General features: G+C 32.9%; 1 protein-coding gene and 1 non-coding gene across 2 annotated transcripts in view; both read left to right on the forward strand.

Moving 5' to 3' along the window:
- The window catches only part of LOC127727931 (DIS3-like exonuclease 1), a 36,935-nt gene that overhangs the window by 8,694 nt on the left and 4,969 nt on the right, over positions 1 to 23,272 (forward strand). Inside the window, exons 8-17 of the mRNA XM_052235093.1 lie at positions 1,007 to 1,164; positions 1,426 to 1,553; positions 6,097 to 6,354; positions 6,811 to 6,959; positions 7,855 to 8,046; positions 8,731 to 8,833; positions 10,036 to 10,130; positions 20,114 to 20,270; positions 22,188 to 22,283; positions 22,713 to 22,865. Of these exons, the coding sequence (XP_052091053.1) occupies positions 1,007 to 1,164; positions 1,426 to 1,553; positions 6,097 to 6,354; positions 6,811 to 6,959; positions 7,855 to 8,046; positions 8,731 to 8,833; positions 10,036 to 10,130; positions 20,114 to 20,270; positions 22,188 to 22,283; positions 22,713 to 22,865 (1,489 nt within the window). The remainder of the gene's footprint in view (positions 1 to 1,006; positions 1,165 to 1,425; positions 1,554 to 6,096; positions 6,355 to 6,810; positions 6,960 to 7,854; positions 8,047 to 8,730; positions 8,834 to 10,035; positions 10,131 to 20,113; positions 20,271 to 22,187; positions 22,284 to 22,712; positions 22,866 to 23,272) is intronic.
- On the forward strand, positions 17,778 to 17,912 carry LOC127716807 (U8 small nucleolar RNA). The gene has a single exon (XR_007989128.1). It is a non-coding gene; the product is annotated as a U8 small nucleolar RNA (small nucleolar RNA).

The raw sequence follows: 23,272 nt of genomic DNA on the forward strand, positions 1-23,272 counted from the left end.
TGGGCTATTTTAAGATTGTTTTCCCATTTGTTACAATTTATACATATTTTAATGTTCATTATAGACCATTAACCCCCTGTTTACAAAACATTCTGTGCTACCAGGCCATTTGAGTCTTTGATCCATTTTTTTTTAAAAGTTTTTACATTCAGTTAAGTTATAGTTCCATTTTAATGATATGAAGACAACAGGGTTCATCATAGTCTTTGCTATGTTATGTAATTTCAGTTTAAGAAATGTATAGAAAAGATAAAGTTACACCTATTTTGTCCTTTTGAAGCTTTTTTTCGCTCTTCATATCAAGAGTAATCAATGTTGACTGAAAAAGGTGCCTCAGTGGTCGAGTGGTCTAAGTAGTTCAACTACTGTATCACTATCCTGTCAACACTGAGGTTTTGATTTGGAACCCTGCACGTGACAGGTGTGTTCAACTCCAATCTTAATTTTCTAGGATTGTCAGTTTTCCTGCTGAAGGTAGGTAGTTCTCTCATGGCACTCTGCAAAAAAAAACTAGCTGCCACGAAATAGTAAATAGTGCTGAAAGTGGTGTAAAACACCAGAAATCAATTAATCAGTCTACTAAAAAATGTATCCTGTGATCTCATTTAAATTTTATATTTTAAACACAAATATTCATGGCAGTAACAAATAATTTTTAAACACAGTTATTTTCATTGTTTGTATCTCTGGATGTTTAAATGCTACTTTTATCACTTTCTCAATATCCAGATGCAGTTCAACGAGTTCTAAATGGATACTGTTAAATATTTTATAAAAATCAGAGATACCATCCAATTATGTATACTGTGCCTTAAATTCATTATTTATCAAAATTTGGTGATTTAGAACTTGCGGAATGGCATTTGTTCCTATCTAGATTTTCAGTAGTAGTTGTCAAACTTTGTTGGGTTTTTTCCTCAATGATGATGACCTTGAACCTGTATCTTCTTTTGTTTGTAATTATAGAGAATGTAATTTAGGTGATTATATATGTTTATACTTTCAGAGAAGAATCAAAAGAGGATTCAGGATCTGACATTTTAATCCATGGTATGTCCAGCAGAAACAGAGCTATACATGGTGATGTTGTTGTTGTGGAATTGTTACCAAGGTCAGAATGGAAAGGAAGATCAAATGTCATCAAAGAGACGACAGAATCAACAAGTAATTTAAAAAATAAAATTAATGTCACTTTAAAATAACCAAACTTGCTTATTTACTTATAAGTTTATAAAGTGGGAAAGAAGTTTTGCTATGATGCTATTTAATGGAAAAGAAATTCATGGTTTAGAAATACATGTTTTGTTTTGTTTGTATCAATGAGTAATGTGACATCTAATTGTACTGACTGTATCGGCATAATTGGTAATAAGAAATGTTAAAGTATTAAAGTAGAATCTGTATTTTATAATTGGTTGTTTTAAGGTGAACCTAAGTCAACAAAAGATGATGAAGAATCAGAAGAAAATGGTGATATCATGCCCACTGGTTATGTTGTGGGTATAACACAGAGGAATTGGAGGGAATATGTTGCTACATTTGCTGAAGATGAGGTATATTTTAACATCAACTGAAAACATGAAAAGAGGGGAATACATATTTATCCTCCACCATAAGCTGCAGAGCGATGGCCACAGAAATAATAGCACCTGTCTGTCCATCCACCCAGTCTTGTAAGCGCTCTCTCATCTACATTTCTTGTCAGATTTTTATGAAATTTTATATCCAAAGTTAATATCAGCAATTTTGTAAATTAGCACTGATCATCAATCTTTAATGGAATGATGCTCCTTGGTAAATTATATGAAAAATGTCATTGTAAGTGCTCTCATTCATACTTCTCTTGTCAGATTTTCATGAAATTTGTATCAAAGGTTTTTGGGATAAGATTGCTTAAGCAATCTGTAGACTTTAACGATTGAATAATTTTCAAGGCTCTCACTTCATCCATTTTATGCTTCATATTTAGGAACAACTCAGATTCTTAAGATTGTTCTGTTTTAAAGAGTAAAACAAACAAACAGATTGAATTTAAACAACTTTCCTTTAGTTTTCTTCTCATAATCCTCATGTTTTGATATCTCCCTTTTTTATTTGAGTTTATTTTACAATTTGGAAAATCAGTATTAAGCAGTATCTGTATTTAGGGTTTCATATATTTAGCATTACGTCAAAGTGGGAATTCCGCTGTTTTGTTAAAATGCGAGAGTGGTTCAGAAATAAAACTATTTCCGTTAAATAAGTACTGAAGTGGTGTTGTTCCTATTATGTTACCTTTATGAAACTTTGATATTGAACTTCCATAAAGAAATGGAGAACCACAATTGACATGGTGTCCTCAATCAAAACATAATTCTAACGGTTTGTTTATGTAATTAAGCACATGCATAGTTTTTCTTGACCTTGAGAGGCATCAAATTAAATGGTTGCTCTGGATTCCCCACTACATTGATTGATTTGCAACTCAAGAGATCCTATCTGTGTTTTTATCTGCCATTTAGGGTTATTGTTGTTGCATTATTAACTCGGAAAATGTAGTTAACAGCGTAATGGTAGAAGTAGAAGTAGAAGTAAAACACCCACTCAGCTCAAATGGAGTCTTGCTTATTATAAACGCTATTAAGAAACTCACTGTTGATCAAATGTTTTTAAAAAAGTCATATTCATTTAACATGTTTTAATATTAAGTAATCATCAGATGTGTTTATTTGCTATTATTCCTGTTTTGTTAAAAATCTTGGTAGAGCAATAATGAACTCAGCCATTAATATATTACCTGTGGATAGACTATTCCATTCAAGTCAGGGGAGTACTTGTTGATAGAGTATTCCGTTCAAGTCAGGGGTTAAAATCTGTTAAAACTTCATGGAATAGAAGACTTGTAATAATCAAGACAGTGTCCAGAGCAAATTTTAGAAGAAAAAAAAGGCATTTGTCTGTGTATTACTAGTAATTGGAATTGGTTGTTTTTTTTTAATGTTAACTTTTAGTTATTTTGGCTATTTTTTTAAAGTGGAAAACAATATTCAGATTGAATCAAATAGGGAATACATGTGCAGTTGAATTATTTTTGAGAAAGAATACTAATATCAATGGAAACAATGGCGATCATATCAAGCTCTTTGATTATCAATAATGAGGTGTTCTAAAATCAGTGCCAAACAGTTATTTTTATGGAAGTAATGCCACTAGAAATGTTAAATTAATGGGAAGGAGCATTGTAAGTGCTATTATTATATTTCATGTCAGGTATTTATGATATTTATTCAAGGTTTATCTTAAGAATGTTTTGAATGAGTTTGAAAATCCCTATAGTCACTGAGCAAAAAAGAGGCAGAAAATTCCAAGGGCACTATAAAACATAAGTTGAAGAAAAAGACAATGCCATTGCCAAAAAAATATGACAACAGTCTAAAAACAATACAAGACTGAGCAACGCAAACCTTCTCAAAAATACAATTTATTGGCCAATTTAAACCAACCTTACAGGGTGTAAATTGTGCAAATTGGATGGAAAACATAGCTATTAGAGGAAGCTCTTGAATCAAATTGGTCAGTTTTCAATTTATTCTCAACTAAAATTTGAAGGTGAAATTTTCAAACTTTTGTGATGTTGATTAGAAGACCTCTACATCGAAGAATATTTATTTTATGCTACCCCGGTATATATATGGCATAAATGGTGGTAGAGATGCTAGATAAATTTAAATTAAACCATATGGGAAATCATATTTTCAATTTATCCTTTGAAATTACAAGGCCTTCTGAGACTAATCTTGACGGTATTAAAAATGGACAATACTTTATTACTTTTTCTGATTCAATTCTGATCAAGAAAAAACAAAATTGCCAGCAGCAATTCCTGATTTTGATTGGTTACTTTTCAAATGTGTTCTCCTCAGAAACTGCATACCTAAATATTTTAAAATGAAGTGAAATAATGACTGGGAAATCTATTTTATATAATCCTTTTTTTCATGATGATCAGATGACATATTTGGTATCAATAATGCACAAAGGTTTCTTGTTAATCCTGTTGGAATCACATATTCAATATTTTTTTCTGAAACTGCTAACCTTAACAGGAAATAAAGTAAGGTTGTCCTTTTATATTAAGTTTTTAGTTTTTCTTTTCAGATGAAAACTAGGGATCTAAGAAGAAATTCATAATTCCTTAATTAATCTTAAACAAATGTATGTTAGGCCACACCAATTTGATTAATAGTTCTTTGGAATTTCCCGCTCCTGTTTTGGAGAAATTGACTTTTCAATAAAAAAAAAATTTTTAGTCCACATGCCGCTCCAAAATTAGTTTCTCCTTGAAATTTTGTTTTCACACAGACGTTTTTCTTGTGCATATATTGCTTCAATCGATTCAAACGCATGTGTGATAAGTTGATTTGTAAATAAAAGGTCAAAAATCAGGATGCCAACATGTAGTTGTGTCAGCTCATTGCCGTGGACAAGTAGTTATTGAACCCACAGTTATCCAAAATGCATCTCGTTTTACCTTTGAAGACCTCTTCTAGGAGGCAAAAATTAAAAATGTTTGGTTAGATGGCCACAATAACATCAATATTTGTTAGAACCATCGTCATCTCCGATCATTATTTCAACTGGCATAGACCTATCTATCTTGGATAAAATTGATATTAAATTCTCATGAACTTAAAAAAACTACATAATTAGTTTTCTTTGATGAAACCCCATATCCCCTTGTTAGTCTATTGGCATGCAAGCAGAACTCTTATTTGTGATTGGCATGCTCATAATAATAGGTATGTGTAATTGGTTCAACCACTTCTAGTCAAGCTAAAGAGTTTTAAATGCATTGCAGCTTTAAGGAGCAAAAGGAAAGAGTATTTTCTCAGTCAGAACAATGCATGTGAATGTGGTGACAGGTATTTTAAGGGAATATTTCAAAACATTGAGATCTACATGCATAGCAATATAACTATCTTACTTATGATGTTGTTGAAATATTCACCTCACTCATTATGTTGACCCTTAATATGGATGTCAAGCAGCCAATTAACAAACATTACCATATAATGAAAACAACTATATCAAAAAATATTTAATATTTTTCAGGGGCATTTTTTGGGATACATACCCGCTACACATATTTAAATTTTATTCAAGACAACACACATTGTATGTCATTTACCTAACTTACATAATTCCTCTTGTCAAACTGCTTCTGCTATGCTTCCTTAATATATATACATGTAAGGATTTTAAATGAAAATTTATGCAGACAAAGCTTATTTGACGAAAATAATCAAAATTAACTAAACCACAGCGAGACAAGAAAGTTGGGTATGGTACCGGCATCAATAAATCAAATTATATGCATTAGAGCAAGTTTCTCCTTCGTTTTTCTATGAAGTAACCCAGTTTTAACATGTACATAAATTCTAAATCGCACAATTTAAAAAAAAAAAATTATACCGCTCGCTTCACCTGTAGACCACTCGCCTCATAAAAACTCATTTTCAAGAAAAAAATACAATCAAAAAAATTTCGCTCGCTCGCCCAATATTTTTGGGGGCTTTTGTCCGAAGAACTACAAATCAAATTGGTGTGGCCTTATATTAAGAACCCTGCACACCTGCACCCCATCATAGTGAAAATGAAACCTGTCATTTTTTTTTCCAGTTTTTCAGACATTATAAAGACTTCAAAGTGTCTTTTCATTCATAATATGATGGTTTAATCAATAAAACATGTTCTAAATTTGTGAGGCTTTTATATTTGGAAACTCAATGTAGCTTTTGTTACATTTACTAATACCGGTATTGAGATACAGTGAATTCCTTTCCTTTCTTTTAGTGGGTATAGATTTTTCTGGATTTTGTGGTTTTAACAATTTCTCCATAAAGCCTACATGATATCTATATTTTGTTGAACACAAACATTCATGACTCACTTATACCTGAAAAATCCTAGAAAATAAGTACTCCATGAATTATTATGATTGAATCTACAGTAATTTATTGTACCCCACAAATAATCAGGAATCCACAGTAATTGGGTACAAAAAGAAATTTTATAGAGATAATGTCTTTTGAATTGATTGTTTTATTCTCCTTGCAGAAAACAGGCCAGAAAGGAGGGAAAGTGCTTGTTATCCCATGGGATTATAGAATCCCCAAGATAAGGATCAGCACAAGACAGGTGGAAAAATTAAAGGATCACAGAATCATTGTAAGAATTGACTCTTGGGATATAGACTCACAATATCCAAATGGACATTTTATAAGAAGTCTTGGTAAAATTGGTGAACTGGAAACAGAGATATCTGCCATTCTGATAGAGAATAGTATTAGTGTCCCACCATTCTCAGATGCTCAGGTACAGTATGATTACATAAAATCATAGTTGTCAAGTCCAAAGGAAGGGTATTCTGATTTCTGATTTTTAAAAACTCTTTGTGTCTGTCTGTTTTTCCTAGCATCTACAAGTCATAGCTTTCTGATATAAGGCACCAATCTTCATCTGGTTATGTCTTTCTTTTCTACGCCTTTTCGATTCCTTCATTGTTCTACTTCTCTTTGGCCTAAATTCATGTCTTTTCAAAATGTCATTTCAGGCATTTCTTTTGTAACCCAAAAATGTGAATAGTTCCATGAATTATTATTAAACTGAGAAATATGCTTCGTCTCAACTGCATAACATTCTATAAAGACTGACAAAAATCATAGATCATCATCTTCTTATTTGTTTCTGTTGTACCATAATTTTTTAGAACATCTTAAAAAAATATAAATTCAACAACAACAAAAATTGGAATTTATATTTCTCAAACAGATGAAAGAATTACCTGTAGACACACCTGAACATCCCTGGAAGATAGAAGATGTAGAACTGAAAAAGAGAAGAGATCTGCGCAACAGTCACTTGATTTTCAGTATAGATCCCAAAGGCTGTGAAGATGTGGATGATACATTGTCAGTTCGGTAAATGGATTTTTTTACCAGGATAATTTAAGAGATCTCTGTATTGTATTTTAAGCTAAAGTCTCAAGGTGAACTCAGTGTTTAGCAGAAAAGAAAAAAACACATTTCATGTGGGTCAAGCTCAAAATCCAAACTCATCTCCATATTAATTCAAACTAAGCAAACAATCAATTTATTCATTATTAAGGTATACAAAAATTCTGAGAAACTGTGTTCCTGTCACTGACACTAAAACATTGTGATATAATTGGTATGCTTCCAGCCTCAACGTAAATATCAGACAGCTTTAATATTTGTGTCCACTTAAGAATGGAATTAAATTGCAAAAAACAGAAATTTTCACTTAGCAATAAGTTCTAATTCAAAAATGGCAGCTTCCCTTAGCTATAGAGAAGTTAATATACGTATCAAAATTATCATTACATACAAATTGAAATTTAATTTAAAATTTGTTAACTGAATGATGGAAGCTGAATGTTATACAGGATTTATGTTTCTGATAAAATGCATGTAGAAGAGAGTACAAGATGTAAAAGTGATGTTATGTAACTTAAGGAAATCTATCAGATTGTTACATGCAAACTTTAACCTTTAATTGATATGGGAGATATTTAAAAAAAATAATACCAGTAAAGCTTTAAGAATGATAAGGGCTTGTAAATTGGTATTCAGGAGGTGACACAAGTTGCAATTAGAAATTCAATATGAAACAGTTCAATGTCAAAAAATAATTTCATTCAGCCGATGAGTGTGTGTGTTCAGTTGACATATGTTAATTGAACAGACACTCCAGAACATCAAAATCAGCAGATCACTGTGTGAATATTTATACAAAAAATAATACAATACAGATATACTAATAAAGGATAAATAAAAGAGTTCTTCCTTTTTATAGGCATTTAAAAAACGGGAATATTGAGTTAGGAGTACATATTGCTGATGTTACACACTTTGTAAAGCCAGGATCTCTGACTGATCAGGAAGCTAAGAAAAGGTCAACTACTGTTTATCTAGCAGATAGAAGATATGATATGTTACCTGGGATACTTAGTGCTAACCTGTGCTCACTAATCAGTGGGGTAGACAGGTAAGTTACCTGATGTAATTCTGCACAATTACCCAGTATCAGTGATATAAAAATATGCTACATAGTTTATCCACTGCTTTCAACTTCGCTCTATAATAAGATATGTGTTCAACAGGAATGCACATGAAATACCCAGTATTTACTTCAATATTGCAATATGTGGTAATAGTCTTGTAAGCAAATCCTTCTAGCAGCTTGACAGATATTGATGAGTTGTAGAAAATAATCCCGGTACCACATAATTAAGAGGAGATAATCAAACTTACTGACTTTGATATTGTAATAAGTGGTAATAGTCTCTCATAAGCAAATCTCCCCCTAAACTGCTAGATCGATATTGATGAAACTTTAAACGGTTGTAGAACTCTACCTATAAATGTATATGAAGTAATATTATCCCTGTACTACATGGTAAAGAGGACTCTGTATCCTAGGAAACTCCATTTCCTTTTTGATACATTTTATTAGATTTAGTCAATTGTATTTTAAATATACTAATAGCGTTGCAGGATATGGGGTATCCTTTTGTGAGTTCACTCACAGTTCCAGCTTTAAAAAACTAAAAAGATGAATGAAAGTGAAATGATTAAGTTTTTTGTAAAACATAGTGTAACATATACATGTATGTATGCCTTCTATCACTTTTATAATTTACCATTTAGAAGTTCACTCTGTTTTCTTCAGATATGCAGTGAGTGTTATCTGGGAGTTAGATTCCAAGTATGAAGTAGTTGATGTATGGTATGGAAAAACAATTATAAAATCACAATATAAACTGTTTTATGAGGTAAGTTTAATCAACATTTTGCATGATTGTGCAATAAATGAAACTTTTGTACTTCGGGACAAGAAAATCTGTGGGACATGGAAAAAAGTTCCCATTAAGGAAGCAATTTGAATTGGATATACTAACAAGGTCATGTTTTAGTATTGTAACCTTTTCCAACAACTTTTAACATAACATTATTCCTAAATAAGGGTTGCTGAAACATTCACCTTTGAGGGTTGGAATGTGAGGCTGTTGCTAATGTTTAACTGTCTGTGTGGTATAATGTCAGAATACCTAAATCTCGCAAATAAAAATGCAGGAACTCACATTTTATGCACCATATTTGTAAAGTTAACATTTCAACCATCTTCTGCAAACTTCACTTGGTCCAGAAATAATTAAATTCTCCAAAAATCAAACAACATAAATTTGCCTTTAACTGACAAGAGGGATTTCAGTTAGTGCTGGAAAAAGATTTGATGTGATATCAAAAAATGTCATATCATTAAGAGAAAGGGCTATTCTCTGTAGATTTGTTTCCTTTTTTTTAAGCATCCAACCAGATCAAATTTGGAATTTTGAAACAGCATATGCATATGATGCAAATCTATCCCCTTTTCAACTGCTATCTGTAAATAAAACAACTGTTTGTTGTTCATTGCTGTCAAGAACTTTGTGTAAAATTGTAAGCCAGACTGGAAACTACAAACTCTTGACATTTCATAAACCAGTCTATAGATTCTATATATTGTACCAATAACTATTTTATTATGTTTTCTGAGTTTCTGTTATTTCATTTTTCAAGGTTTTCATTCATAGAAAAATAGATACAAAACTATAATGTAAAGGAAGCACAAATTGCTTTTTAAAGTGTATAATGTCAAATAGCATAAATAATGAAAACTGTACATGTTGAAGCATATTATAGGCTGTTTTCTTTTCCTTTACTTAAGACATCTCAGATATTTTCCTTCAAACTGTCACATAAGATGGATATAAGTACATATTTTATTAAAGGAGTATGGTAATCTTAGGATTACTACTTCAAACTTTGAGAAAAGTATATGATTTGTATACTGTTGGAGTATGTGCAACAGCTTTTCTTACATTTAGTAATGTGAGTTAAAAGTGTCTTCATCTGCTGTGGTAACAAAACTTACAACTAATAGATAAGTTTTGAATACTGTTGTATTATCTGTAGTATCTTTTTTTTATTTTAGCTTGCTCAGTTAATCCATGATGGAGCCTCCCAAACTGATATTGTAGACAATGTACCAGAACTCCAGGATTTAACAGGGGAACAGTTAGTAACAAAGTATGTATAGACAGATTTATGATGGCATGATATAACATGGAGACCTCTTAGCAATGCATGGTGTTCTTATGCTCATTTCTGATGTCTGTCTCTTAATAGAGATTTACAAAAACTGTAGGAATCAGAATCAAATTACAAATCATACAACTTTAAAACTAGGAGATGGGACAGAGTCTCAAAATAATGTTGATCCTAACTAATATAACTATGCTCAATTTCTGTCTCTGAATAGTATTATTAGGGATAAGGATATGACATTTTATCTTAATAGGTGTTGGGACTTTTTTAACCCAAAGGGTAGATTTTTTTAGGTTGGGAAGCGTTATTTTGTTGAAGCTTGCAACCAGACATTTTTTTAGTATTTAAAAAACATTCTCCTATTAAAAACCAACAACACTATTGCTATACACATTATCAGATTACTTCTTATTGTCAATATTTTTTTTTTTAAATAGAAAGAAAAAAACATACTGATCCTACCCAGGTTAAATGGTTCTTTCCTAATTGATGTATGTTTGATATATATTGTAAGTAACCATGCAGTATGGGTTTTGCTCATAGTTGAAGGCCATATGATGGTCTATAGTTGCTTAAATTTGGTGGATATTTGTCTCATTGGCAATCATATCACATCTCTTTATTTTATATTACAGGGGATTGGAGCTTATTGTTGTAAATGTTGGCTTTTTTATTGAACTATATAATGTTGGTAGACGGGATCTATATTTCGTTTTGAATGATCATCAATTATATCAAACCTTCAGGGATTTAAAACATTTGTTGATTACATGTTACTACTAGTGAACATTTTTATAGTTTCCTGTTCACATTGATGCGACATGTTGCGGGGGACATAGAAATACCAGGCATCCGGATGTCTGTCAGTCAGGTTTTGATAACGATCTCACGCGTACAATTCTTGCCAGGTTTTTGTAAAACTTTTATCATAGGTTTATATAAGCAATGTCTTGGACAAGTTTGAAAATCAGTGCTGATTTAATATTTTTGAAAGAGTTATGCCCCTTGGAAATATTACTTATATTGGAAATTGCATTCATTTCTCTAAGATATTTATAAAAAAGTTTTTAAAAGTACAAAAAAAGAGGGTTTTTTTTGTTATTGCCCTTGGAAAGATAAACAAATTTGCAACGTGGGGGACATTGGAACTCTGTTCTTTTATTTACATAGATACATTTCTGCAAGATCTTTAAAATTCACAACAATCAGTAAACAGTGGCCTTTTTATGAAATCAAATGTCTAAATGCATCAAATATTAGTCAAATCTATTTACCTCTCCATGAAATAGAGTAAGCATGATAGCCTTATGTACATTTTTGTGGTAAAACCCTAGACAAGATCCAAATAATTATTGTAACATTTTGATTGCAAAATGAAATCAAGTTTAATGTGCAATTTAATGTTTATTAATGTATGTACAATACAATACACACTCTGTAAAGAAGCAATGTGATTGGGTTAAATGCAAATGATTTAAAATTAAAAGCATTTCTTTGATTGTTCTTTGTTCAATCTTTTATTATGAATGTTTTAATACTTTTTTTAACAAATATGTACAAAGCCATGTAGGAAGTGAAATTGTCTAATTACTATCCGAGTCTCTGATTCTAAAGCTTCACTGAATATGAATATGTACTAAATTGGTGAAATTAAATGTTATACAGTCATTGGAACACTTTGGAAGCATCTACGTCAATTACATTACAAGATACAGTTTGTTGAAGTTTTAGTCGCAGTATGTGTGACATAGGGATTACTATCTGGCAGGGGCGGCAGTTTAAGCATTATATTTCAGAAGGTAGAAGACCTGGATGCTTCATACCAAGTATGCAGATACCTTATGTTACAAGTTTCAATCTGTCATTTGTCCATTGTCCTTGACCTCATTTTCATGGTTCAGCAATTGCTTGAAATGAAATTATAATGTTTTTGTCATGTGAATATCTCGCTTATGAGCTAGGTAGATCGAGTAATCAAATAACTGTATTTGGTATTTGGGCTCCTTGCAATGTTTACTTGTCTGTCAGAAGGGATCACCTGACCTTGACCTCATTTCATGGATCAGTGATCAAGGTTAAAGTTATGTGATTAGGTCCATTTCTCAAATACTATACGCATTAGGTCAAGTATATGTGTTGTAAGGAATGATTGTAAGGGGAACATGTCAGTCTTGTAGGTTTCATCTGACCTTGACCTCATTTTCATAGTTCATTGGTCAATGTTAAATTTTTGTGGTTTGGTCTGCTTTTCAAGTACTATAAGCAAAAGGTCAACTTTATTTGTTGTATGGAATGATGGTAAGGTGTACATGTCTGTCTGGCAGGTATCAACGGACCTTGATCTCAATTTTAAGGTTTATTGGTCAATGTTAAGTTGTTGTGTTTTGGTCTGTTTCTCAAGTACTTTAAGCAATAAGTCAACTTTATTTGGTGTATGGAATGATTGTAAGGTGTACATGTCTGTCTAGATCTGGCAGGTATCATCTGTCCATGACCTCATTTTTATGGTTCATTGGTCAATGTTAAGTTGTTGTGTTTTGGTCTGTTTTTCCAATACTAATAGCAATAGGTCATCTATATTTGGTGTTTCGAATAATTGTGAGGTGTACATGTCTGTCTGGCAGGTATAATCTGACCTTAACCTCATTTTCATGGTTCATTCGTCAATGTTAAGTTTTGTGTTTTGGTGTGTTTTTCAATTACCATAAGCAATAGGTCAACTGATCTTTAGTGGTAGGTCAATAATATTTAGTTTGTATCAATGCATTAACATTGGCACATGTCTTCAAAAGACAACACCGATGCAGAGCAGAAAACATTAACTGTCAACTCATTTAAATTTAAATACAGTCCTACACCCAAGCTACTCGGTGTAACTCTAGATGAGAAGCTAAAATTTGACACACACATCAACCTAAAAAAAAGAAGAGAGCAATTAATGCAATACATGTAATAAGAGATATAAAGGGCATGGGAAGAATATCAAGAACAAAACTACTCCAAATCTACAACATCATGGTGAGATCTATTATGGAGTATGCATGCCCAGTCTGGCAATTAACTAATGAAGACAATATGAAAAACCTTGAACCTGTATAAAGAAAGGGCTTGTCACTATGCCTTGGCCTACCAGGAACATCAGGAAGAGAGGCAATAGAAGTTGAAGCCAATATCCAACACATCTACCTTAGAACAGAAGAAATCTCAGTACGTGAATCGGCAAAAAATCAATCAAAGAACATAGCAGAACCAATAGACCACTTTCGAGTTATGTCCTTCACCGGAAAAGTTCATCAATTATGCATGCCTTTATGATGTCATTTACCAGATAGAGGGAACTGCTTGTATCCCTGCACTATTACAATTCATCAAGAGTCTTTGTGATCCTCATTATGCAGGGTAAACTAGAAATAATGATTGTTCCGTAGGTACTTAATCTCAATTCCCTAATGACAGCAGTGCTGATTATCAATTATAAGAATTTAATTTGCCCAATAATTTGTGCAATATGGCATTATATTTTTTCAACCACTCGCTCAACATGGGAAGGAAGTGACGATACCCCTAAACGCATGAATGATGTTCACTCAAACCAAAGTTTTTGACAGAAATGCAACAAACTCGAAAGTGGTCTGTTAAAAATCAACTGGAACAGTATCTAACCAACAACACTATACCTATGAACAATTAGAGTCTTCTTTTGGTAGCTATAAACCAATTCAAAGACATGGTCAAAGCTGCAAAGGTTCATATCAAACTTATAGAACCATATAAAGCAGGCACAGATTTTATGCTGGTGAGAGCACCAAGCTACTGGAGTTGACTAGGTAGTTCACAGAGCAGAACAGCTGGGTAAACTGCTGACTATGCTGTATGGGCTTTGCTTATTGTTGACCTATAGTTGTTAATTTCTGTGTCATTTGGTCTCTTGTGGAGAATTGTCTCATTTGCAATCATACCACATCTTCTTATTATGCCCCACCTACGATAGTAGTAGGGGCATTATGTTTTCTGATCTGTGCGTCCCTTCGTTCGTTCGTCCGTTCATTCGTTCGTCCCTTCTTCCGTCCGTCTGTCTGTCCCGCTTCAGGTTAAAGTTTTTGGTCAAGGTAGTTTTTGATGAAGTTGAAGTCCAATCAACTTGAAACTTAGTACACATGTTCCCTATGATATGATCTTTCTAATTTTATTTAATGCCAAATTAGAGTTTTGACCCCAATTTCACGGTCCACCTAACATAGAAAATGATAGTGCGAGTGGGGCATCCGTTTACTATGGACACATTCTTGTTTTTATATATGTATAAAGTTAACAGGTTGTAAGGAACCTACTAGGAGACAGCACAGATGTGACAGTAGTGGCATTCACAGCTCTTGTCAGGGAAACCCAGGACCATGTGGGGCAGGAGCATTAGTATATCCTGGAAATAGCCAAGGCATCAGCTTAAAGAGGTCTGCAGCTAGCAGAGGATCAATATTACTTGCCAAACTTGTAGCTAATCTAATGGTTCTAGAGCACTGCATTAGGACAATTAAAGACTAGTTCTCTGAGGTCAAAATATTATCAGATAGCCAGAATGCTGTAGGCATCTTGACTCTTAATTGGAAAATCTTCTAACTACATTTACACAATAACAGACATTAGAGAAAGCATGGGAACACTCTTGAGACATGGCATACAAACAACCCTATCTTGGATGTAATGGTCATATGAAACCCTGGCTTAAAATTAAATTTTCTATTCTATTCTATTCCATGAGAGGGGGGTACCCTCTCCAACCTCCCCCCCCCCCCCCCCCTATCTCCCACCTCCCACTTTTAGAATCTTTTTTTCTCTCCCACCTATTTTTTGTCTCCCACCTTCCGCCCCCCCCTCCCCCCTCCCACCTCCCTCAAAAGCTGTCCATCTCCTCATTCCATCCCAGGCCATGCTTATATAGCTGGGAATGAGATAGCAGACCAGTAAACGACCAATATAATGGATGTAAGAAGTGCAGTCCAGATGTCTACAAAATTGAAATGGCAAAGTAGATAGACCAGAGACATATATATGTGTATATATGTCTCTGGATAGACAATCAGTGAAACTGGGAGACAGCTTTTCGATCTGGTACCTATTGTTGGGAAGGATGTAAAACTTGACACAATATTGATTGCAGAATATAGTTAGAACTTAGAACAGGTTACAATAGATTGAATAAATACCAAAACTAAATAGGTCATTCCCGCCATATTATGATCATATTATGAATGCGGCAAAGAAGAAACAACAGAACATTTTTTACTAATACTGCCCAAGACACGCTAATTGTGTGAGACTTGGCAGCCCTGCAGTGGCGAATCCAGAACTTTTCATAAGGGGGGCCCACCGACTGACCTACGGGGGGCCCCGCTCCAGTCATGCTTCAGTGATTCCCTATATATTCAACCAAATTTTTCCAACGAAAGGGCAGGGCCGTAACTACATTGAGGCAAATGAGGCAAATGCCTCATGTTGAAAATTTCGAAAAAAAAAAATAAGTTGAAACAAAAGCTTGTCTGCATATCAAATTGTTTTCAAGGCGAGTGCCTTGGAAGAAGCAAGTTCTGTTCACCCTCTGACATCGTCCCCTGTTTTTCGGGATCCATGTTCCTCATTTATTTTTAGTTTTTAGTGTTGATGGTCTATTGTTTATCGTTATTTGTCTTATCAGTTACCGGGTTTGTCTTTTGTTCGTTTATTGCCCTTCTTTATGACTATTGTCTTAGTGTTAAATTTCATTTGTAAATTTAATTTAGTAATTTTGTTTTAAACTTGAGTTTTATTATATTTAAGGACCTTTTGTCTAATTTTAAAACCTACTTTAACTTGTAAAAATATTTGAAATTAGCTCTCGCTTTTTTGTTCTGAATCGGCGTTAAGCGAACACCAATCAATCAATCTTTATGACTAACGCTTCAGTTGTCCAATATTAAGCTGTTGTTGATTCTTCTCGTAACATCTGTATGTTGTAAACGTTCATTCTCTGCTTGGAGTAGACTTAAGACTTGGGAAAGATCAACGATGAAGGGTGAAAGGTTGTGTGGTTTAGCAATGTTGCATGTAAATGTAAAAAAAACACCGCCGTCCAGATATTGTTCGAAAAAATGGTTTGAGAAGATTCGATGTAAAATAGAAAAATTGGTCGTTTTGTTCATGGCAAATTAAACTTTATATTAAAGAATACAAGACTGGCTCTCTTTTCTGTAAATAAAACTAAAAAGCTGACATGGGTTAAATTAAATTGAGACAACCAATCTCCCGGAATCAAATCATTTAAAAAGAAAAATCATGTATTGCCATACAACCTTTTACATTGAAGGGCTAAACTTGCATTTAGCCGTGTTCATGCCCTTAAATAGAAAATAATGGGATATGGAGTAAATGTGCATGGGACAAAATCGCACACACTACATTGAAAAAGTACAAATTATCAATGAACAGGGTTTTTATTCCTGTTCTTCATCTTGACAGTCGCTTGAGGGTCTTCAACAATGAAAGAAACATTCATACCCTACAACAAGGTCAAGACGGCCCCTAGAATTGACTTAAGCGGTATTTAAAGTATTGTACTGTGAATAAATTTCAAAGTTACAATAAATTCACCAAAGTCTAAACACAATACAAGACCAGAACAGACAGATCCGACATTAATCAGCCGGTATAAAATGTAGCAATGAGGTCTAAGAACAGTTTTCCTGAGTCTACCCTCAGTGTATCCTTTTATCCCAGTTAGGAACTACATCAAGTTGTAATTGAAATGCATTATAAAATCTGATTTCACATAGTTAAATAAATGATAATCAGCCCCCTCTTAACTTGATTTGAAAAAAAAATAATTGACATGTATAATACATTTTCTGCAAGCCGAAACTCTATCAAAAAAACATTAACAGAAACCACACACTTATTTATGTGAAATACGATTTTTGCTTTATCCTACTTATCGGTCTTTTGATGTTGTCCCTAAAAAAAACTAAGAGTCTTACAATGAATCTATATATATTTTGCTTTGAGATCAGAATATTGTCGAAAACATAAATAAAACAAAAGTTGCGTTTCAGATTAAGAACGGGTCCGAGAAATGCTCAGAATGCACAATTTTGCGTCATTTTTCCCAGACCCTTCACCGAAATTTTTGAGAATATATATTTTGCCTCACTTTTTAAAGAGGCTAGTTACGGCCCTGAAGGGGGGCCCGGGCCCCCCAGGCCCCCCAGCCCCCCCCCTCCCTTAGTAAAATCAAGGAGATTTCAAGAACTGGCAGGCCCTGAATCCCGATCCTTCCCCTACAACAAGTATTCTAAAGTACCATGAGAATTACATTGAACAACAGTGTACCATCTAATGTAAAACTTAAAAGCCGTTTGGATTACTTCCCTTGTATTGCCGCCTTACAAACTATCATCTTTATTTCATTTCTATTCACCAATATGAGATAAATTTTACAAACAAACTAAACTTTGTAGCAGACATCATTAAAAAAAATAATAAAGATAAATAATTGAAATTATAAATGTATTTTATTTGCAATTGTCATTTCCATATTGGACCTATGTTCAGAGAAAGTTTTTAAATCTATATAGACTAAACCTGACCCTTGGCATGTTGTCATCAGGTAGAGTTAATTCTTACCTGCGGGGCTTCGGCCCTTCAGACACATGATGATATTGGGTGATGAGTTACCTGTGACTTACAACCCACAGTTTCACTGGGACTTGCAACGCTCAGTGAATCTAGTCTGATCATCTACCTGGTGACTGTATCATACCTTCTAAAGTAATTATCACAACTTTACTGCATAAGCTGCTTATCAAACCAAAACTTATATTAAAGTTTATTTTTTTAGACCTCACAAATTGATAAATCTTTCTTTATTAACTGTATACTTTCATCAAATATCAGAATGAAAATTTCCATTTTGTATTACAGAAAACATGCAAATTATTTAGTAAAATCATTTGGTACTGAAAATGACATTTATAAATACAGTATAATGCCATGAATATCAAGCATCTAAATGCTCTCGAAATGCTTTGATGGTGTGAAATGTACAATGGAAAAAATCAAGTGCCTAATAAAATGTAACTCTTTTAAAGGCATCCTGTATTATTAAGTTTTCAATATTTTTCTTCCCACCTTTTTCTTCCCACCAAAGTTGATGTATGAGCTCTCTTCACGGCCAAAGACATCACTCACTGCAATTGCTAATACAATATCGAATGAATCAAACAAAATAATAGGAGATTTAAGAGAAAGAAAGAACCCAATGTAACCAGACATATACTGTGGATTCATTTATTTTCGTAGGTACTAATTTTCATGGATTGAGGAAAACCTGCATTTCCGTGGATATTTAATTTCGTGAAAATTTGTAATTACATGAACATCTAAATCGTGGTTCCTCTGTAACCACTAAATCCATGAAAATTGGTATCCAAAAAATAATAATTATCCACAGTATACATATAAATATGAAAATAAGAAGATGTGGTATGATTGCCAATGAGACAACTCTCCACCAGAGACCAAATGACATAGAAGTTAACAACTATAGGTCATTGTACAGCCTTCAACAATGAGCAAAACCCATACCACATAGTGGGCTATAAAAGGCCCAGAAATAACAAATGTAAAACAATTCAAACTAGAAAACTAATGTATATATATATGTCACTGACGTCACAAATAACCAAAAGACATCTACAAGAGGTCAACATTCATTCTTTAACAATAAAGTTGTCAATACAATATGCTCCATAGACACAGTTATCATCCTTTGATTTTTCTTGTCCACAAATATAGTCCCTAGAATGCCTAGTGTGGACAGTGTATAACTTGCAAATTTTTTTCATACACTTTCCAAATTTATTTCTTTATAATTTATGCATGAAATATTAAGTAGGGGGAAGAAATTACATGTTAAAAACATTGGGGTACTGAATTTTTATGTAAATTAGTGACTTGGTCCAGTTAAAAAAGGTCAAAAATTAGTATTTTTGAAGCTGTCAAACTGAATTATAGACTCCCTTAACATAGAATTGTCCATTTTTATTACAGATGGAGCTGGTAGACTTTTCTATAATTTTGATATTATTTGTCCCAAAAGTAGTACACTACACTGTAAAAATCTATTTGAGATGACTTTTTAATTTGAATTTATTGTCTAAAAGAAATGCACTACACTGTTCTCGGGCCATATGCTCTTAGTCTAAATCTTTTGGGTCTAAAAAATTGTGAATGAATTAAATAATAAACTGTCAAAGTAAAATGCAAATGTTGAAATTAAAATGGCAATACTTTCAACATCAACTGGAAGGTGCAGGCCCAATTATCTCCAAGGAAATAAGATGTGCAAATGCTAATACAACTGTACAACTGTGTGATTAGTGGTTCATCTTAAACTGCCCTTTTCACAAACTTCCACAAGTAAACTATGCAAAAGTTTCAAAGTCAATAGACCATTTTTGAGAGGATGGAGCCAAATAATCCCCATGGATATGAGATATGCTCATACCACATCTTCTTATTTATAATGTTGATACAACTGCACACCAAAATCATTGACTTATCAAATAATACAAGTCTCTAGTCCCAAGCTTTCATGTTGATTTTCTACATTTTAAGGTATAAAAAACAGGGAAGAGGATAACAAACAATATATTATGTCCAAGAAAAAACAGATGATTAGAGAAAATGATTATTTCAATAGCAGGTTTGGACTTGTATTGCATAAACAACTGTCCACACTATACTTGTCAGCATCACAGTAAGGATTGTCTTGTTATCAAGATATAAATATATGTAGAGGCTTGTAAATGGTAGGATGTCTCTGAAAATGTCTCTTTTTATGTTTGATTAGGTATTGCATTTCGCTGTAAGTTACTACAGTAAAAAGGAATATGTCTGTCTGTCTGTTAGGTTTGATTATATCATTTTTGTTTTAGGATAGATGAGTTGATATTAGCTGTAAATCAATTGATGACCATAGCAAGACATCTGAAGAGAAAGAGGGTTAGAGGAGGGGCACTGGAACTAGAAAGTGTTGAAGTACAAGTTCAGTTATCTGAGACTAAAAGTGTGGAGGATCTTACACCAAAAGATGTAATTTATGCATAAAATACTAAAACAAAAACCCAACGGATTAAATACATTTTTTTCTAGAAGTTATTGATGTGTAAAGTGGGCTGATGCACTCACAAACTGAATAAAAGTCAGAAAGAGGTTATTGATGTGTAGACTGTTCCGGTCCAATGCACTCACAAAGTTTACATAGTAATCCTTTTTAGCTCACCTGGCCCAAAGGGCCAAGTGAGCTTTTCTCATCACTTAGCGTCCGTCGTCATCGTCCGTCGTCGTTAACTTTTACAAAAATCTTCTCCTCTGAAACTACTTGGCCACAATCATCATTGGGGTATCTAGTTTAAAAAATGTGTCCGGTGACCCGGCCGACCAAATTATTATAGATAGAGATAAACTGTAAACAGCAATAATGTACAGCAATGTAAGATCTACAAGTAAGTCAACATGACCAAAATTGTCAATTGACCCCTTAAGGAGTTATTGCCCTTTATAGTCAATTTTTTACAATTTTCATAAATTTTGTAAATTTTTGTAAATTTTTACAAAATATTTTCCACTGTAACTACTGGGCCAAGTTCATTATAGATAAAGATAATTGTAAGCAGCAAGAATGTTCAGTAAAGTAAGATCTACAAACACATCACCATCACCAAAACACAATTTTGTCATGAATCCATCTGTGTCCTTTGTTTAATATGCACATAGACCAAGGTGAGCGACACAGGCTCTATAGAGCCTCTAGTTTGAGTGCATCAGCCCAGTTTTAACATCAATAAACTTGAAAAAATGTGTTTAATTTATGATTCTTAACCCAAATATTGTTGATGTTTTTTTCATGAATTTCACCTTTCTATAGAACCCAAGATTCCATTCTGCTTCATATGAATCATGCAAGAATATATCACGGGGAATCAAAATAAATGTTGACATAGGTTATGAAAGTAGTTCTGGTAACCTAGTCTATCTTAGTATAAACCAAGGAAAGAAATTCTAACAGACAAATCACATTCGAGGAAATCCTATAAGAATTATAAACAATTGTTTAAGGCATATTCAAATAAAATTTTAACTTCATTAAAGAAAATATCTAACAACACAATGCAAAGTGATTGTTGTATGATGTTGATAGATCAAGTGTCATAGAAACACAAAAAGGGATATTATGTAATTTTTATATGAAATTTTCAATAATTAAGACAAATTCCTATAGAAATAATAAATGTTTCTAAATTGGACAGTCTCAATTATATGTGAATGTTGTTTTCCTATCTGATTAGATGATCCTTTTCAGAAACACATCTTTATTAATCATTCACAAACAATAAATAACAAAATATTGGTTAAATGTCAGAAAGATATTAACTTTTCTCTTCAAGTCTTTGTCCAGCCCTTCAACTGTTTTTGTGTCAAAAAACCCTTAAAATATATCATTGTATTTATACTAATGATATAAAACTTTGTTTCTAAAAGGGAAGAGGTTCCAAGAAGTCAAATGTAATAATGTTTGTACCCATTTGTTTTTATCTATAGTGAAAAAATGGTAAGTGGGGCAGTGTCAAACTAAGTAGGGCCTCGGTGGACAAGTGGTCTAAGTAGTTCATCTACAGAGATCACTAACCTATCAACACTTAGATTTTGAGTTTGAACCTTGCCTTGGCAGGTGCATTTGACTTGGATTTTAAAAGACTAGGATTGCACATTTTCATGCCAAAGGTTGGTGCTTCTCTCTGGGCGTTCCAGCTTCCCCCACAAATAAAAACTAATAGCCACGATAGAACCAAAGAGTTCTGAAAGTGACGCTAAACACCAGCAATCAATCAAACTAAGTAAGAAATCTTATTTCAGAACAACCAGTAGTAGAATAAAAAAATCTGTATGGAAACTACAAAAGTTCCATATGTATTACTTAAATTGAAGTAAATTTGTATTTTTCTACAGCATATGGAGATACATGATACTATAGCTGAATGTATGATATTTGCCAACCATTGGGTAGCTAAGAAGATAGCAGAAACATTTTCTCAGTGTGCACTAGTAGGTGGAGAAATAATATATTTTATTTTTTAAGAAGTTTTTTGTCTTTATATGTCATGTAAGATTTAAGATCAATTAAAACAATCTCAGTTGATTTTCTTCAAAACAAATTTCAGTTGTTATTTTTTTAAGATGTAGTGCATTCAATATAATGTGAATTTTCTGCAGAAAAAATTATCAATAAGCAAATATGAGTTGGCTATAGAGCATTACTCAAGTGCTTATATTAGAAATTAAAATTTATAAATGTTTCATATATATATATGAAAGTAAAGCTATACAAATGATTTTTGCACAAACTAGTGATGCAATCACAACCAATGGAATTACATTTAAATTTATCGGAAACAAAAATGTGTAATATTTTTTTTTAAGTATGAAAAGTTGTAATTTCTTAGGTCTGACATTAATGTGTAAATTCTTCTTCAGCTTAGACACCACCCTTTACCAAGAGACACCCAGTTTGGAAATTTGAAGAGTTGTGCTGAAGTGAAAGGATTTACAGTAGACATCAACTCCAATAAAACATTGGCAGAATCTTTAGATAAATGTGTAGATCCTGCAGATAGTATAGTAAACAAGGTACAATTTCAGTTCCAATAAATCATTCCACTAACACCTCTGTATTTATATAAACTTATCTTTTTAAACATGAGCCAAGTATTGTCTTTTATTCAGGTTTTTATAAATGAATTTATTTTTAAATAATATCTGTACAGCTTGATTGGAAGATTAAAAAAAATTATATATCAACATGCCAGGTTGACAATACAATACAAATTACAACATTGAAACAAGAACACAATATGCAACCAGAGATCCAGATAATCAAATTTGTCTTATCCTTTTCAACTTAGACCTTTTAAGGGTCAACTGAGGTATACAAGATAGAGCCAATCAATATCTGTAGGGTAAGAGAAGAATGACTGGATAAAAGTATAATCAGGTGATGAGGTACAGTGTAGGGGAATGTCTGCAGAAATTGACAA

The sequence above is a fragment of the Mytilus californianus genome, unplaced genomic scaffold (assembly GCF_021869535.1).
Source record: "Mytilus californianus isolate M0D057914Y unplaced genomic scaffold, xbMytCali1.0.p SCAF_1, whole genome shotgun sequence".
NCBI classification, from domain to species: domain Eukaryota; kingdom Metazoa; phylum Mollusca; class Bivalvia; order Mytilida; family Mytilidae; genus Mytilus; species Mytilus californianus.